Raw genomic sequence first — 17,169 nt, forward strand, 5'->3', positions numbered from 1 at the left:
GGCACAGGGATAGCAGGGCTCTGTTCCCCACAGCTCCATGGTGGCACAAAGAGCCCAGCCTGGGGCCCCAATCCAGCTGCCACCCATGGAGGCCCCTGTCCTGCAGCACCCAGGGTGGGCACAGGCACCCATGTGCAGGGCAGACCCCTGAGCATGCTCTGGGCACCCCAGTCACCCCAGTACAGCTGCACGGGACTAAGGCCTTGTGGGGCCATGGGAAACCCAATGCTGCCACCTGCCCTTTGATCCCTACCGTGGAGGACTCTCTGGGGCCATTTGTACTGCACTGGTATACACTGGCATGACTGGGACAGTCAGAGCTATACTGGGCTTTGCTGAAACAGTGCCAGAGCTGTAGGGAAAGTAACACTGGGCTCTACTGGGATTGCAGTATGACATGGTGGCACAAGCACAACACTGCAGTGGGACAGGGTTAGCCTGTGCTGGGGCTCCACCCAAGGTGACACTAGGCCAGACTGGAGTAGTGGTAGAGCACTAGAAGGATGGCACTGGGTACACTGGGCTGGGACAGAGCCTGGCATGCTAAGCTGAGTGCCCTGCTGTGCATGCAGCCACAGCCATGCAGGCACCTGTGCCAGCAGGGTGGCATCACCTTGGTGGCCTCGTAGTGTGCTGTGGCCCACAGCCAGGCACGCTGGTGGCAGTGGGCAGAGCATATGTCCTGGCACAGGGCTTCCCCTCCGGATGAACATCCCTGCTGCCACGGGGCAGTGCCAGGAGCTGACGAGCAAGGAGGGAGCTCCGTGCCTGGGGATACAATGAGCGGGCAACCCATTTTGTCACCTCCCTGCCTCAAACTGGTTCATGTCGGGCAATGAACCCTCCCATATTGGCACAGGACATATCCCAGCCCCCAGGCCAGCCATCATCACCCACCCTTGGGGGTGTTGACGTCAAACCAGAGGGTGGCACCTGGGCAGTGAGAACTAGCCCGTTCCCGATCCTGCAGCACTAGCCCAGCAGTGCCACAGCTCTGGCTTTCCCTGCACCCAGTTCTTGCCACAAAGGTGCCATCCTGTGCCCTGGGGAGGAGGGTGAGTGTGGCCCTGCGAGCTGCCTCGGTTGCCCCTGAGCCCGTGGTGGCAGTGAGACAGAGGTCCCGGCAGCCAGCCTGCCATGCCGGAGCGCCTCACCCAAGGATTGCCGCTGCCAAGCTCTGCCCTTGTGCCTCTCTGGAGAGGACTGAGCCTCTGCTGCCCAGCGAGTTCAGCAACGAAGAGCGAAGCCCACCTCTGTCCCTGGGGGCTGGCAGTCCTGGGACACTGAGCAGCACCACGGTAAGGATGAGCTCCCTGCAGCTTTGGGGTGGTGAAGTCCCCGCAGTGCCAAGGTGCCCTGCCCTCCTTGGGCATTGACAGGTGCCCCCGTGCCCTTCACGACAAGACAGACCACAGGCGCTCTGCCCCACCAGTCTGTCCCCAGCCAGGCATGGCCATGAGCCTGCAGGTGACCGTCTGCAGAGCCCCAGCACGGTCCTACCCACATCTCAGCAGGGAGAACCCACGGGGAAGCAGCGCCCAGCCCCACGCCAGCCCCTTGTACCTGTGGGAAGAGGGAGCAATGTGTCCCGGGGGAAGCTGGCCCGTGGTCACGGCAGCCACGCCAGCTTTTACCCTCACCTGCACCCACTGGTTGCCCAGGGGTGCCATCCTGGGCAAAGGCCACAGTGGACGGGGTCCCGCCATAGGACAGAGTTTCGGCCGGACTCCCCTTGACCCAGCTGGGCACCGGGTGCCCAGCGGGCCGGTGCCGGTGCCGGGCGCCGGCGGCGGAGGCGGAGCGTGGCCGATCCCTCCCCCGGGCAGTGCCCCGGGCCCGCCCCGCGCGGTCCGGGAGGAGCCGCGGCCGCCGCGGGCACCGGCAGCGGCACCGGCACCGGGACGGCGCGGAGCGGAGCGGAGCGGCGGCACCATGGCCTCCGAGAGCGAGGCGCAGCGGGCGCTGCAGTATGAGCAGACCTTGGTGAGTACCGGGGGCACCGGGCGGGCACCGGGCACCGCTGTGGCACAGGACGCGACGGGGCGCGATGGAACACCCGGGGGTTTTGGGGGTCTGGGGGTGCTGCCCTGCTCAGGGCGGCAGAACTCCGCGGTGCCGTGTTTGGGGTGCTGTCTGCTGTTTCGGATGTCACCCTCGGCCCCTCTCCGGCTCTGGAGGAGCCTGGCAGAGCCCCCACCCCCAGGGCAGGACCTCTGCACACACCTCACCAGTCCCTGGGAACACCCCTCACCATCGGGAAGGGATGCCCAGCCTGTGGGGGTTCCCAAGGCGCCGGCCGGGCACGCTTGTCCCCTGCGCTGCCTGTCCCCGGCCCTCTGCCCCCAAGATAACGTATCTCCCCCGCCTGCAACCTTAGCCCCATGTTTACAACTCGAAGCTTCCCCGCTGGCACCAGGGTGTCCCATTGTCCTGGGGTGTCCTCCTTCCCTGCTGTGTCCCCCGTCACTCCACCGCTCTCCACTGCCCACGGCCCTCAAACATCACGGGCAAAGGTGCTTTTCGCGGGCCTCCAGTTGGGACGGTGCCCAAGGCGAGCGGTACTTTGCCCTGGCAAAGGTATTCAGACCGGCAGGGCCAGGGAGGTGTGCAGGGAAGCAGGGTCTGCGTGGCCACAGAGTTGTGCCCACGGCTGCCCAAGAGGGCCAGAGCCGGTTGCTGTGCCCCGGGCGGACCCTGTCGAGCCTTACCCACCCGGCACGGGCTCACGGGGCAGCGTCAGGGCACTGCTGCTCTATGTACCCTCGGCATTGCCTTTCCCAGCAGCCAAAGCCTTCTGGCATGCCCCTCAGTGCTCACCCCAAGCTGTCAGGTGTCTGCAGGACACCAGCTGGCCGTGGGAGCCCCGGCTGTGCCGTCATCTCCACGGCCTTACTGACCCCACAGTCCTTCCCGGCAGGCTGAGTCAGGGAGCAGCCGGGGGCAGGAACAGGGGTGAGCGGCGGCGGTGCCTCTCCCTGCCGCCAGCCCCGGGCGCCCTGGTCACGGTGGGTGAGCAGAGAGGCCATCCCAGCCGGGCACGGAGGAGCCTGCGGGCAGCACAGGGGGAGAGGCACGCTGGGCTGGCATCAGGGCAGTCGTGCTCGGCACCAGCAGACTTTGCCCTCCTTTTCTTTGGGCAGGGTAGCACCCATGCCCTGGGTGCTCCAAGGTGCCCATCCCCGTGGCCGCTGGGCTCAGTGAGGCTGATGGAGGCACCTGGGGCTTGTGGGTGAGGCTGGGTGTGGGCTCCTGTCCCATAGCCTCACACCTGCATTTTGGGAGCTGCCTGGGCACGTGCTGGGCAGGAGTGCCCAGCCCTCCCCAGTGCATCTGAGCCACCAGCAGCTCCTGCCAGCACCTGCCAGGAGTGCCAGGATCCAGCTGGAGCCTGGTGTGGGCTGGTTTGAGCTGGACAGTCTGGAAAGAGCTCTTGGTGCTTGCACCCACAGCCGAGCTGTCACAGCCAGGCTGCAGGGCTGGGAAAGGCCTATGACCCTACCTTGTGCCCTTCCCCTCCCCAGATTTCACCAGGGATGCCATGGGTCTTGGGGCCCCAGACCTAAAGGTCTCCCAGGTGTCCCACCCCATGCTGGACAGGTGTCTGTGGGAACCCCTGGCATGCCAAGGGTTCTGGGGTGCACATCAGCGCCAGTGTCCCCCACATGCCAAGCTGTCGTGGCAGGGAGCAACAGGCCCCATGGGGGGGATTAAGCCTGACAAACTGCTCTTGTTCCTTGCAGAGCTGCTCAGGGCGATTAGAGCCTGGCTAAGACGGGCAGCGTGACACACACCCCCTGGCCTCTGCCTGCCCGCTGCCAGCCCAGAGGACCCCCCAACTGCTTGCCTTTAAATATCTCCCCTAGGGGAAATTTGGGGGGGAAGGTTGGCCAGGAGGAGGTGGGCACCACTGCCAGGCCAGCTCAGTGCTGTGGAACAGGCTGGCACGGGGACACGGCAGCGCCAGATGCCAGCGCCCGCCCCAGGCGCAGCATCCCTGGGGCACAGCGGGCACCACGGGCTGGCAGTGCCCTGGGGGCTGTGGCACAGCCCGTGCCTGCAGTGCAGGAGCCCAGGACCAACACATGGCCGGTGCCCGTGTCCCCGAGTGCCCCCTGCCAGCCCCCCCGTGCCCGTTCCCTGCCCGCCCGGCACTGTGATTGTTCAGCTGCTTCACGGCAGAGGCCGGAGTCCCGGGGCTGTTTGTGTTTCAAAAGGCCTTTGTGGAAAAATAACCCAAGCGGAGGAGGAGGAGGAGGAGGAAGGAGAGAACCCACCACTGGCTTTCACAGCCATGCCAGGGCTGTGGGCACAGTAGCTGTGGCTACTGAGCACTGGGCACCCATGGGGGTCCCATGTCCTGCCTGTGGGGCTGTGGCATGGGGCAGAGGGGTGGCATGGGATGGCACAGGATGGCAGGTGGCAGCGGGGTGGCATGGCTCCTTTGCTTGCATCTTTGTTGTTACAAGTGGGGTAGGCTCCAAAGTGAGGCAGAGGGGGAGCAAATCCCAGCTCCAGGCTGGAGTCCCTGGGACTGGGCATCCCACCATGCACCCCAGCACCTGGGGGGAGACTGTGGCAGCCCCTGGCATAGCCCCAAGGCGTAGACACAGAGCTGATTTGAGGGGCACTCAGCCTGGGCGTGCTTCCTTCTTGTCTTGGGCTGGCCGTGGGTCAGCAGTGGGGCCAGGCAGGCAAGTGCTTGGCAGGGTGACAGTACTCCTGGGGTGCCGGCCCATTTCATCTTCCAGAGCAAACAAGCTTTTTCCGAAGGGAGCCTTTGAAATCAAGACCCCGTGCGGGGCCGGGGTCCTCCTCTGGCAGCAGATGCTGGATTTGGCCCCTCAAGGTGGCCGTGCCTTTCCCTCTAGCTCTTTTCCACAGGGCAAGGAGCCACTGAGCCCACGCTAAGCAGGAGTTTGGGGGAAAATCCACGCCAGTACAGGGTCGGCGACGGAACTTCGTTCACCCTCCTCTCCCTGCTTACATCCCCACCCTCCCTCCCGCTGCTGGGCACAATCTGGGTATCAGACAGCAGAGAATCCACCCGGCGCCGCTCTGACTGCTTTCTGCTCTCTACCAAAGGGACCTGGGCAGGAGCGCTGCCCCGTGAGGAGCGCACCTTCCCGCCGTCCGCACGGGGAGCTGCCATGCGCCAGCAGCCCGGGGGGCTGTGAACGGCACCCGGGCACCCGGGGCGGGCAGTGCCGCCCGAGTGGGGCCGGGCTGCCCACGTGCCGAGCGCCGTGCCCACCCGTGCCGAGCGCCGTGCCCACCCGTGCCGAGTCCCCGCCGCACGGGCCGAGCCGGGAGGAGGCGGCTGGACCCGGCGGGGCAGCCACGCGCTGCGCTGGCACGGCACGGCGGGTGGGCACGCCATCGGCATGGGGCTCACGTTGTCCCGACGTGGGAGCCTGGCAGGGTCCCCACCGCCCTGAAGCCTCCCTTTGTGCCGGGCCAACCTCTGGCGCTTGGCATTCAGGTCGTGCGGGGGGGAGCGAGGCGGAAACCAAGCAACCGAGTCCTTGGCAGTGCCCGCCAGTGCGGGACAAATGCCCCCGGCTCAGCGGGGAGGACAGGCACAAAGAGCTCCTGGCAGGCAGAAGGGGCAGTGCCAGGGCCACCCCTTGCCAGGGCCAGGCCACGTGCCACAGCCAGGCAGGAGGCACCCAGGAAAGGGGGTGATCCCTATGTGGCCACAGAGCCTCTCGCCCCCCTTTGATCCCTAAACCCCCTCTTCACAGCCCAGGGACCATCCTGGGCTTCATGTTGTGCTCCCCCTCCTCTGGAACTGGGGGTACATCCTGTCCCTCGCTGTCCTCTTGCCTCCCTGCTGCCAGCTGAGGCCAGCCAGCTCGTGTCACATATGACCTGCCAAAGCTGCTTTTGGGGGGGTATCCCAGCCTTGCTTTTAGCAATGTCGGGGTGTGGTGCCTGCAGAGAGCCAGCACAACCCCAATGCCAACCCTCAGAGAGTCTCCTGGCCAAGCTGGCCATGGTCCCGTCACTGGAGGCCCTTCCACACCCTCCACCAACCAGTCTGGTGCCTGGGGCACCTGGGCAGGGCCAGAGACTGGTACTGACGTTTCAGCTGCAGCTTTGGGCATATGAGCAAAACAATCACCATCGATCCACACTCACCTTATCTGCCTGGCTCCTTCCCACGCCCTGGAGCCCGGCACTCCCACGGGCACCTCCACCCCTTTGCCTTGGGATGCCGTGCCTGTTCCCTTACCTGGCAGGCCATGCCAGTATGCCACTGCTCCCCTGGCTCAGTTTCCCCACTTAGGTACAGGGGCTAGGGGTACCAGCCACCCTGACACGTCTTCCTGTCCTTCACCCCCAGATGTATGGGCGCTACACGCAGGACTTGGGCACCTTTGCCAAGGATGAGGCAGCGCGGCTGCGGCTGCAGGAGGGGGACACGCCCCGGCCCCGCCGCCCCTCCGAGCTGCTGGAGTACAGCCAGGGCCGCTGTGCCCCCTGTCGTGGTAAGGGTCACCGGGACCCGGGGATGGGATGGGTGGGCACAGTCTGGACACGGCTGCCCACTCCGCTCCACGGTGCGGATAGAGTTTCTCTGCCGTCATGGGACACCGGCGCCGAGGACAATGCCACCTGCCCGCCGGGCAGCAGGGACACAATGGCCCGAAATAGCCGGGCACGCTGCAGGCACCGGGGGCCCCCAGCCCCTCTGCCTGGGGCCGTGCCAGGGAGGCTGTGCTGGTGGGAGGTGCATGCCCAGCGGTGCCGTGTGTGACTGTGCACAGGCAGCTGGCTCTGACAGCTGGACACAGCAGTGCTCCTGCTCCAGACAGCACCAGCAGTGCTGGGTCAGAGCTGCTGGCTGTGAGAATTTCTGTTGCTGCCAGCCTGGCTCTGCCACCTCAGTGTGCCCATTCCTGGGGCATCCAGCCTTGAACCCACCCTTGTGTCCACAGTCTGCGCCTTGCAGTGCCAGCGGTTCCTCATCTCCAAGGTGGGTGAGGACTGGGTTTTCCTCATACTGCTGGGACTGGTCATGGCACTGGTCAGCTGGGCCATGGATTTCGCCATCGCCACATGCCTCCAAGGTAAGCAGTGGGTACCAGTGGGTTCCTGGCCATGGCAGGGCAGGGTGTGGCCATGCCATAGGGCCATGCCATGCGCCTTGCCACCAGCCACCCATCTGACCAGCTGTTCCCACAGCTCAGAAGTGGATGTACGGGGGCCTGGACACCAACGTGCTGCTGCAGTACATGGCCTGGGTCACCTACCCCACTGTGCTCATCACCTTCTCAGCTGGCTTCACCCAGATCCTTGCCCCCCAGGCCGTGGGTAGGGTATCAAGGGACTGCCTGCACCCTAAATGGGGTGTCCACTCCCTGGGGCTGTGCCTTGGGTGCTGCCTGGGTGGCTCCCTGGAGATCCTGGAAGTCTTTCTGGGGATATGGGCTGGTCTTCAGAGGGTCTCCTGGGGACTGTGGTTTGGATCCTGAGCAATAGGGTTGGGGATCTTCTAAGGCTTATGAGAGAGAGTGTGTTCAGAGAGTCTCCTGTGAGTTAAGGGGTGGATGTCCTCCTGGGCTATGAGGCTGGTGGGCTTTGGGGTCTTCCTAGGGCTGATCTTCAGAGTGTCTCCTGAGGGCTGTGAGACTGGGATCCCCATGGGGCTATAGGTTGAGCTGTGCCTACATAATCATGGGCTGTTCCTTACAATTGTACTGTGGGAAGAGGTGTCTCAGGAATCTCCCTGCGGCAGTGGGGTGTGTCAAGGGTTACCCCCCAAAACCATGGGGCAGTGTCCCTCCTTCATGGCTATTGGTCAAGGCTGTCCCCACATCACCAGGCTCAGGGATCCCCGAGATGAAGACCATCCTGCGAGGTGTTGTGCTGAAGGAGTACCTCACCCTCAAGACCTTTGTGGCCAAGGTGATCGGACTGACATGTGCCCTGGGCAGCGGCATGCCCCTGGGCAAGGAGGTGAGGACAGTGCTGGGCAGGGTGAGCAGGAGGCCAGCAGTGAGGCTGAGGGCAGTGTCCTCACTCCCCCATTGTCCTCTCAGGGTCCCTTTGTCCACATCGCCAGCATGTGCGCAGCTCTGCTCAGCCGCTTCCTCTCCCTCTTTGGGGGCTTCTACGAGGTGAGCAAGGCAGGCTGGACAGAGGAGGATCAACTTGTGCCCACCAACAGGTTTGGCAGTGCCTAGGCTTGGGCAATGCCCACTCACTCCTGTCTCCCTCACAGAATGAGGCAAGAAACATTGAAATGCTGGCAGCTGCCTGCGCTGTCGGTGTTGGCTGCTGCTTCGCCGCCCCCATCGGAGGTAGGGTCACCCCGGGCCTCCCCACACCCCCCACACCTCCCGCCCAGACAGCAGGGTCCACCTGGAGAGGCAAGCAGGACCCCCAGGACAGCTGGCATGGGAGAGGGCAGTGCTGCTCAGCAGGGAGGAGAAAGGGAGGAGCGGGCACGATCCTCCCAGATGTGTAACGTCTGCTCTTGTCCTCTCCCCTGCCACCCTGCGCTCCAGGGAGCTCCCCACTCCAGTCCTGCTGAGCCTGTAGGTTGGTGACGTGTCTGACTCTTTCCTTGCCCTTTGCCTGCTGCCCTATCTGTCTGTCCATCCGTCTGTGTGCACCTCACTCCATCCCAGTGCCACTCCTCATGTCGCTGCCCACACCCCTGTGCTTCCCTCTCGCTTGTGCAGACCTGTGCTTGGCCCACTGTGCTGTGTCCACAGCTGGGACCGGCCACGTGCTTTGCCAGGGAAGCCCTTGAACCGTCCCATAGTGTGTCTGTGGGGCAGCCAGACCCGTGGGCTGTGCACGAGTGTGGACTCAGGGTGGGAAGCATGCCAGGCACCAGGGGCCTCTCTAGGTTTCTCCACCCGCCTTGTTCACTTCCCCCCAATGCCAGGCGTCCTCTTCAGCATCGAGGTAACCTCCACCTTCTTTGCCGTCCGCAACTACTGGCGCGGCTTCTTCGCTGCCACCTTCAGCGCCTTCATCTTCCGTGTCCTTGCTGTCTGGAACAAGGATGAAGGTACCTCAGGCAGGGTGAGGGCACAGGGGTCCCCTGCCCAGCCCTACTGACCCCCACCATCCCCCAGAGACAATCACGGCACTGTTCAAAACCCGCTTCCGCCTCGACTTCCCCTTCGACCTGCAGGAGCTGCCTGCCTTTGCCGTCATCGGGTGAGTGCGGCCATCCCAGAACCCATCCCATGGCCCCGGGGGTGGCAGTGGCGGCACTGGTGGTGGCAGCAGGGCACCTCTTCCCTTGGCTCTGCCCAGGATTGCCAGCGGTTTCGGGGGCGCGCTCTTTGTCTACCTCAACCGCAAGATTGTGCAGTTCATGCGCCGCCAGAAGACCATCAACCGCTTCCTCATGAAGAAGTAGGTGCCCAGCAGTCCCCAGCAGCTCCACCACCTGGTGGAGCTGGGGCTGCACCAAAATCACCCCTGCCCTGTGCCCCCCTGCCAGGCGCCTGCTCTTCCCTGCCCTGGTGACGCTGATCATCTCCACGCTGACCTTCCCGCCCGGCTTTGGACAGTTCATGGCTGGCCAGGTACCTGCCGTGGGGTGGCACACCAGTCCCCACCCCAGGGCCTCCACAAGCCCCAGCTGATTCCTGTCCATCACCAGCTCACCCAGAAGGACACCCTGGTGACACTGTTTGACAACCAGACATGGGCCAAGCAGGGGATCAATGATGAGTTCGAATACTTGGGCATCCTGGAGGCCTGGCGCCATCCCCGCTCCAACGTCTTCGTCACACTTGTTGTCTTCATCCTCATGAAGGTGGGTGCCTACTTCCCCTGTCATCCCCAAGGTACCACCAGGAAGTTATGGTGAGGATTTTCTGGATGCTGTCAGGGAGGTGCAAAATTCTTACCAGAAAGGTAGCACCAGAAGGCACTGGGTGGCTGCTCCAAGAGTCTACCAAGGTGTTTGCTGGGTGGTGCTGGCATGCCATCAAAGAGATTTTGGCTGAGAGCCACCAACGTGCCACCAGGGAGGTGCTGGCAGGGTGCCCCTGGGAGGAGCCCATGTCCCATGCAGGGTGCGGTGCCCACGTGCTGTGCCACAGCACCCTGCTGAGGGTCACAGCAGGGGCAAGAGGCAGGGCTGGGTCAGGGAGAGCAACAATGGCTGTCTGTCCCACAGTTCTGGATGTCAGCCTTGGCCACTACCATCCCAGTGCCCTGTGGAGCCTTCATGCCCGTCTTCGTCATTGGTGAGACCCTGCACCCTGTGTGGGCACAGTGGGAGGAGGGAGCCACCTCTCAGCTCACACTGGGCACTTGTGAGTGCCTCCAGACGTCCCCTTCCCTGGAAGCATCAGGCAGGAAAGAGGGTGTGAGGCTGGGCCAGGTGTTGAGAGAGCCCTGTGCCCATTCCCAGCCCCTCTCTGCCTGCAGGGGCAGCCTTTGGGCGCCTGGTGGGGGAGAGCATGGCAGCCTGGTTCCCTGATGGCATCCACACGGACAGCAACATCTACCGCATCGTGCCGGGGGGCTACGCCGTGGTGGGTAAGCACCGAGCTGGAACGGGGACGCCGCGGTGGGCATGGTTTGGAGATGCTGCCCCGCAACTGAAGCGATGATCCCTGCAACTGGGAGTCATACCACCACTGGGGATCTCCCTGCATGGTTCCAAGGGCCCCAGATGTGGTGCATGCCCTCAAGGGGAGGACCCAGAGTGGAGACCTAGCCTGGTGGGCAATAACTGACAGGCCCCCTCTCCTGGTGGTCTCTGCAGGGGCGGCTGCGCTGTCGGGTGCTGTCACGCACACGGTGTCCACGGCCGTCATCGTCTTCGAGCTGACGGGGCAAATCTCACACATCCTGCCTGTCATGATCGCTGTCATCCTGGCCAATGCCGTCGCCCAGAGCCTCCAGCCCTCCCTCTACGACAGCATCATCCGCATCAAGAAGCTTCCATACCTCCCTGAGCTGGGCTGGGGCCACCACGAGTGAGTTTGTGTCCCCTGTCCCAACCCCAAACCCCTACCAGGCACAAGGGGAGGGCGTGGCATTACCCTGAGGCCACTGTTCTTGTCCCTGGGCAGGAAATACAACGTGCGGGTGGAGGACATCATGGTGCGGGATATCCGCTACGTCACCCTCAACTGCAAGTACCGGGACCTGCAGCAGGTCCTGCACAGCACCAAGATGAAGAACCTGCCTCTGGTGGAGTCAGCTGGTGAGGCACAGGCTGGGGCTCTGCCAGCATCCACAGCAGCTGTGGAGTGTGCCAGGGTGGTGGGTGGGTGCCAGGGGGAGCATCAGAAGCCAATGTAGCCCCTTGGTGTGTCTGGCAGAGTCCATGATCCTGCTGGGCTCCATCGAGCGGGCGCAGGTGGGGGCCCTGCTCAGCAGCCAGCTCAGCCCCCAGCGCCGGCTCATGACGCTGCGGCAGAAGGTGCTGTCCGAGGATGGGCACCGGCTCTCCGATTCCAGCATCCGCTTCCAGGTGAGGGCTGCAGCCGTCTGGGGGGATGCCTGGTCAGGGTGGCCCCCACCGCCATCACCCTGACACCCCATCCCCTGCAGATCAGCACAGAGACCTCCTCGGGCGCCCCTGCCCGCCCTGCGCTCCGCAAGCCCCTGAAGCCGGCGCTGAAGCGGGTGCCCAGCAGCCCACCTGACAGCCCCCCAGGTGAGTCTGCATGTGTCCCATTGGCCCCCCGTGTCTCCGCCGCTGACACCCCCTCTCCACCTGCAGCTGGCAGCACTGACCACACTGGCATCGCCCTCAAGAGCCTCTTCTGTGCCAACGCCGCAGAGCCCACCGAGGTGAGAGCCTGGTCCTCCCCGGCCCTTCCCATCCCTGAATGGCCTTGCCAGGCCCTGCCCAGTCCTGCCTGGCCCTTCCCATCCCTTTCCATAATTTTCTATCGCATTCTACCCCATCCCATTTCTTCCCATGCCATGCCATGCCATGCCATGCCATGCCATGCCATGCCATGCCATGCCATGCCATGCCATGCCATGCCATGCCATCCCATCCCATCCCATCCCATCCCATCCCATCCCATCCCATCCCATCCTCTAACCATCCCCTAAACATCCCATCCCATCCCATCCCATCCCATCCCATCCCATCCCATCCCATCCCATCCCATCCCATCCCATCCCATCCCATCCCATCCCATCCCATCCCCTAACCATCCCCTAAACATCCCATCCCCTAACCATCTCCTAACCATCTCCTAACCATCCCCTAACCATCCCCTAACCGCTGTCTCTCCCATGGGCCAGGCCCACGCCACAGCCTATCACAAGGCCAAACGAGTCCGCATTTCCATTGTGGTAAGCTGCAGCCAATCGCAGCCTGGGCACGACTCCTCTCAGCCAATCAGAGCCTGGCAGGAGTTCTCTGAACCAATCAGGGGCCTGGCGAGATTCTGCTTGGCCAATCACGTTGGGCCTATGTGTGTGCAGTCCATCTTGGATAGTTATGATTCCGTACAACCAATGCTGGTGTGCATCCTCCCCATCCCAAAGCTTCCCAGGAATTGGGATGTGGACCCTCCCAGCCATCACAACCACAGGACCTGCCCCACTTTGCTCAGCCAATCATGACAAACCTGCATTCTCTCCACCAATCACAAGCTCGCCTTGTCCAACTGTGGCCAATCAGGGTGTGACTGATGTCATGTCAACCAACCATGTGCTGCCTGGTACCCTGCCTGCACCCTGCCTGCACCCTGCCTGCATGTGCTGCCTTCACCCTGCCTGCACCCTCACCATGCCCTGCCTGCAGTCAGCGTGCAGATGCACCGCCTGCCACCTCAGGGCTGCTCCAACACACCTCTCTTGCAGGAGGAGATGATTCTGGGAGACAAGATGACCCCAGCAGAGGTGAGTGGTTGGGCAGAGACAGGCAGGACCCTCCTGCTCAGAGGGATCCCAGACATCCCAGAAGGGTGCCAGGGCATGAGGTGGGCATGGGGAGGTAGGGGGTGGATAACCCAGATTTCTCCCTAGGACTGGGTGTAAGGAGGATGGGAGGGCCCTTGTTGGCACTTGTGGGGAGGCTGTACCCCTTACCTTGCCCAATGGCACCTCCCCAGATCCTGGAGTGGGAAGAGCAGCAGCTGGACCAGCTGGTGGACTTCAGCAGTGCCAAGATCGACCCCGCACCCTTCCAGCTGGTGGAGCACACCTCCCTGCACAAGGTGCACCCACACCCCACCTCACTCCAGATCCCCACCCACAACCCCCAGGCCCTCAACTCAGCCTCCTCTTCCTGCAGACCCACACCATCTTTTCTCTGCTGGGCCTGGACCACGCATTCGTCACCAGCATCGGGCGGCTGGTGGGCATGGTGTCCCTCAAGGAGGTGAGCAGGGGCCACAAGGGAGGCTGGATGGGCACGGAGCAGCACCTGGAGCTGCTTGCCCATGGCTTTGGGGTCCCTGCAGCTGCGCAAGGCCATCGAGGGCTCGCTGACGGGCAAGGGGGTGAAGGTGCGCCCGCCGCTCGCCAGCTTCCGCGACAGCACGGCCAGCACCACCGAGGCCGACACCACCGCCCTGCGCCAGCTCTGGGACCGCCACCAGCACCACCACATGCCCCGCGAGGCCAGCCCTGGGGGCGACGAGGATGACGACACCCCCAAGGGCGAGTGAGACCCTTGGGATCCATCCCCCTGTGTCCCTGGAAGCCACACGGGCCCCCTGGCAGGTGCCGGGGGATGCCCACCCTGAGCCCACCGACGCCAGGCTCAGCACAGGCGTGGGCACCCTCAGTCCAGTGCCTCTGCTCCCTCCCTGGGCTGGGGACCAGCCAAATACCCCCCAGCCAGCCCGTGCTCTCCAGCTACCTGCCAGCTCTTGGGGCTTCCCACTTTGCTACCTCTGTACCCCCCCAGCCCCTGGTGCCCCCCAGAATGGCCACTGCCCTCACACTCTCCATGAGGACCACAATGTCCCTTCTCAGGGTGGCACGGGGTGGAGAGGGGCATCAGGTTGGGGTGTCCACAGGGACATGGGTGGGCATTGCCCCGTGTGCTCAGCACCTCACGGCTGCGAACACGGGGTCCTGCTGCCTCTCTGCCATGCACCTCTCCCCATGTAAATACAGAGATTTTTATATTAATTTAATAAAAGGACTTTATAAACAGATCTGAAGCACTACAGGGCTGGCGGTGAGAGGGGCACAGCCGGTGGGCACTGGCTGAGCTTCACCACGGTGCTGGGGTTGGCATCACTCCGGGCAAGGAGCGTTTTGTCCTGCAGAGCCGCTCACAGCATGGCCTCGCTGCGGTGCAGCAGCTGCGGGGGCTGCCCAGGGCCGGCACTGGCACGGCGCCGGACGGTGATGACCAGTGTGCCAGCCTCAGTGAGGGTGCAGCTCACCGACAACGGGTCCGTGTCCTCGGGCAGCTGGCACTTGTGGGTGAAGGTGTCACAGACGGTGCCATCCTCAGCCACCTGCAGGGAGGCAGCACCGGTGCAGTGGAATGCAGCGTGGCATGGGAGGTTCCACAGCATGTTCCCAGTTACCCCAGTGCTTCTAATAGGGCAACTCCCAGTCACCCTGACTCCAGCAGGGAGTTCAGTAGGAAAGATCCCAGTGACTCCAGGGCAATTCCCAGTTACCCCACTGCCAGCAAGAAGCAGGCCTTTGCTGCCCAAATCTTGGCTTGTGGGGTAAATTCCAGCTACTCCAGTGCCAGCAAGGACTGTTCCCACTTGCCACCTCCACTCGAGAAGGCAATGGAGCCGGGGTTCCCAGTTGTCCCATTCTCAGTGAGGACAGTTCCCAGTTATTCCAGTACAGGACAGGTGCAGTAGAGAAGCTGTCCCATGACTAGGGCACAGCTCCCATTCACCCCAGTGCTGGCAAGGGCTATTCCCAGTTACCACCCCGTCCTCATCACCCGCAGGAGGGGGTGTCATTGGACAGGACCCCCATTGTGCCATGGCTGGAGGGGATGCTGCCCCCTCGGGTGCCTCACCTTTTCTGCCTGGATGGCCACATGGCAGTTGGAGGTGGTCACCACGATGTCGGGGGGCTCAAACTGGCTGACATCGGCCACCACTTGGTAGGTGTCACCCTGGGCACGCACCCAGGTGCCCAGACTGCAGGGGTACATGGTTCCTGGGGACTCTGTGGGCATTAGAGGGCTGCTGGGCCACAGTGCTGGAGCGTGGTGGGGTTTGGGAGAGTCTGGTGACACTGGGGGAAGGAGGGCTGGGGGTGGCAGGTGGCAGTGGGAGTTTGGGGTTATTGAAGGTGCTGGGGAATTGCAAGGGGAGCTGGGGGTCCCAGGGATATGGGGGGATCTGGAGGGGTAGTGGGTGGTGTGGAAGCACCTGAGGGCACTGGGAGATTCCAGGGGCACTGGACAAGCTGAGGACAGCAGGAGAATGGCACAGGAGGGTGAAGACACCAGGAATGACCACTAAAGTCTGGGAGGAGTGGGGTGGGCAGGAGGAGGACATTGGAGTTATGTACAAGAAAGTGGGGGCCTAGAAGGTGACATCAAAGGGTGGGGAGAACATATCAGGATGGTCTGCGTTGGGGAGGAAAAGCTAGGGGGTGGTTTGGGGACAAAAGGAGGATCAAAAGGGTCTGGGGAGGGGGGAGGAGGCAGTCCTGGGGAGAGCAGGGACTATTGGGGACTTACAGTGGGAACACAAAAGCACCTGGGGAGTAAGAGCTGGAGGACAGAGAGCACCTGGGGGGCAGTCAGGGCTCCCCTCTGAGCCCTCCCACCCTGTGCTGGGGGGAGAGTCCCACAGGTCAGCTGGATCACCTCGGGGGGCCACCCCCATTGTAGCAGCGCTCCCCCAGGATAGCAGGGCCCCCCACCCCCCACACCGGTACCTGGGTACCCGAACGCCTCCTGTCCCCGCGCCCCGAAGGGCCCATGGCGCCGGTCGCCCTGGAAGCGGGGGTCGCTGTGCCCGTAGGCACCGAGCAGCTCGGAGCGGAACGTGGAGGCCGAGCTGAGCGATGCCATGGCGCTGCTGCCCGCGCCCCCCAGGCCTGCCTGGGGAGGGTCCAGCCCCGCCAGCCACCGCCGCCAGATGCCCATAATTAGGCACCCTGTCCGCAGGAATGCGAGATAAGGGACGAGGCCTCCGTCACCCTGCGGGGCCGCAGAGGGGGATGGATGCATCCCTGCCACTGCTGGCCTGCCACCCCTGCTGGCCCTCACCTGCAAGAAGAGGTGCCCGGCGCAGTGCTCGCACAACTGACTTTATTCAAGACCCGGCAGGATGGAGGAGAGGGTGCCATGGTGTGTGAGCACCCCACAGAGGCGCCGCCACAGCGGGGCGGGGGCTCAGGCAGCTCCCACAGACATGCACACGCGTGCACATGCCCATGCGCTCCCAGGTGTGCACATGCACACACACAAGGCAAAGCCCCCCACCCGTCCACAGGCACCCCCAGCCCATCCCAGTGCCGTGGGGAGCAGCCACTGCCCCCAGGAGTGAGTGACAGCGGGTGGCAGGGAGCCATCAGCATGGTGTGGGGCCTGCTGGCCCCCACAGCCCCTCGGTGATGCAGGGCAAGGGGTGCCAGCCCCACAGTGTGGCAGGGAGGGAGACAGGAGCTGTGCCTGGCAGGGGTCGGTGGGAGTGCTGGGGGATGCAGGGGAGCAGAGGTGCAGTGGCTGCTAGGGGACATCCCGGGGTGTGGGGACAGGGAACAGTGACAGGGCTGGGTGAGGAGCAGCATGCAGGGGGAGAGTGGCCCCACGAGAACACATGCCATGCGGGAAGGGGTGCGCAAGCGTTGGCAAAAACTGGCATTCCTCCCCCAAACTGCGCGCCTGGAACCCCTCACATGGGATTGGGGGGTCCCCTGGGGGTGCCACCCCCAGCCAGGACGGGGGCGCTGGTTGCCCTTCATGTAGGCACTTGGTTCCCTGCTAGGGGTGAGTGATTTGTCGACAGGGACATTGGTCCCACGTCCTACACCCTCTCTCCACCCTGCATTGCCTCACAACAAACTTGGGGACCCCCTGGCTGGGCTGACTCCCTTGCTGCAGGGCTGGACTGGGGCTGCTCTCCTGGTGGCCCAAAGCCCCCAGCCTGGGGGCCTGCGCCCACCTGGCCCTGCAGCCTTCCTGTGTCAGTCCCATGCACGTACAAAACTATAGAAAGTCCCAGCACCGCAGCACATCCACAGCCCCCCAGCACCCCTGGCACCCCCACAGCACCCCTCCAG

General features: G+C 63.8%; 2 protein-coding genes across 5 annotated transcripts; one reads left to right on the top strand and one right to left on the bottom strand.

Moving 5' to 3' along the window:
* Positions 1-1,858: 1,858 nt before the first annotated feature.
* On the top strand, positions 1,859-14,111 carry CLCN2 (chloride voltage-gated channel 2). Of its 4 annotated transcripts, none has more exons than XM_056498898.1 (23): positions 1,859-1,983; positions 6,344-6,488; positions 6,939-7,070; positions 7,186-7,314; positions 7,826-7,959; positions 8,043-8,120; positions 8,225-8,303; positions 8,897-9,022; positions 9,090-9,174; positions 9,274-9,375; positions 9,464-9,548; positions 9,626-9,781; positions 10,148-10,217; positions 10,402-10,512; positions 10,742-10,955; positions 11,052-11,185; positions 11,304-11,455; positions 11,536-11,778; positions 12,244-12,294; positions 12,808-12,846; positions 13,059-13,163; positions 13,241-13,327; positions 13,410-14,111. In XM_056498898.1, the coding sequence occupies exons 1-23, from the start codon at positions 1,933-1,935 to the stop codon at positions 13,614-13,616; spliced, it is 2,715 nt and encodes a 904-aa protein (XP_056354873.1). In that variant the 5' UTR covers positions 1,859-1,932; the 3' UTR covers positions 13,617-14,111. The 4 variants fall into 4 exon arrangements, with proteins under 4 accessions (XP_056354873.1, XP_056354874.1, XP_056354875.1 ...); XM_056498900.1 differs by lacking the exon at positions 12,244-12,294 and having other exon boundaries at positions 1,860-1,983; positions 11,536-11,641; positions 11,708-11,778; XM_056498899.1 differs by lacking the exon at positions 12,244-12,294.
* Positions 14,063-16,150, bottom strand: LOC130256843 (heat shock protein beta-7-like). The gene is made up of 3 exons (XM_056498903.1): positions 15,820-16,150; positions 14,948-15,099; positions 14,063-14,420 (listed from the first exon to the last, which is right to left on the bottom strand). Exons 1-3 carry the CDS (start codon positions 16,112-16,114, stop codon positions 14,232-14,234), a joined length of 636 nt encoding a protein of 211 aa, XP_056354878.1. The 5' UTR covers positions 16,115-16,150; the 3' UTR covers positions 14,063-14,231.
* Positions 16,151-17,169: the final 1,019 nt, after the last annotated feature.

The sequence above is a fragment of the Oenanthe melanoleuca genome, chromosome 9 (assembly GCF_029582105.1).
Source record: "Oenanthe melanoleuca isolate GR-GAL-2019-014 chromosome 9, OMel1.0, whole genome shotgun sequence".
Taxonomy (NCBI): domain Eukaryota; kingdom Metazoa; phylum Chordata; class Aves; order Passeriformes; family Muscicapidae; genus Oenanthe; species Oenanthe melanoleuca.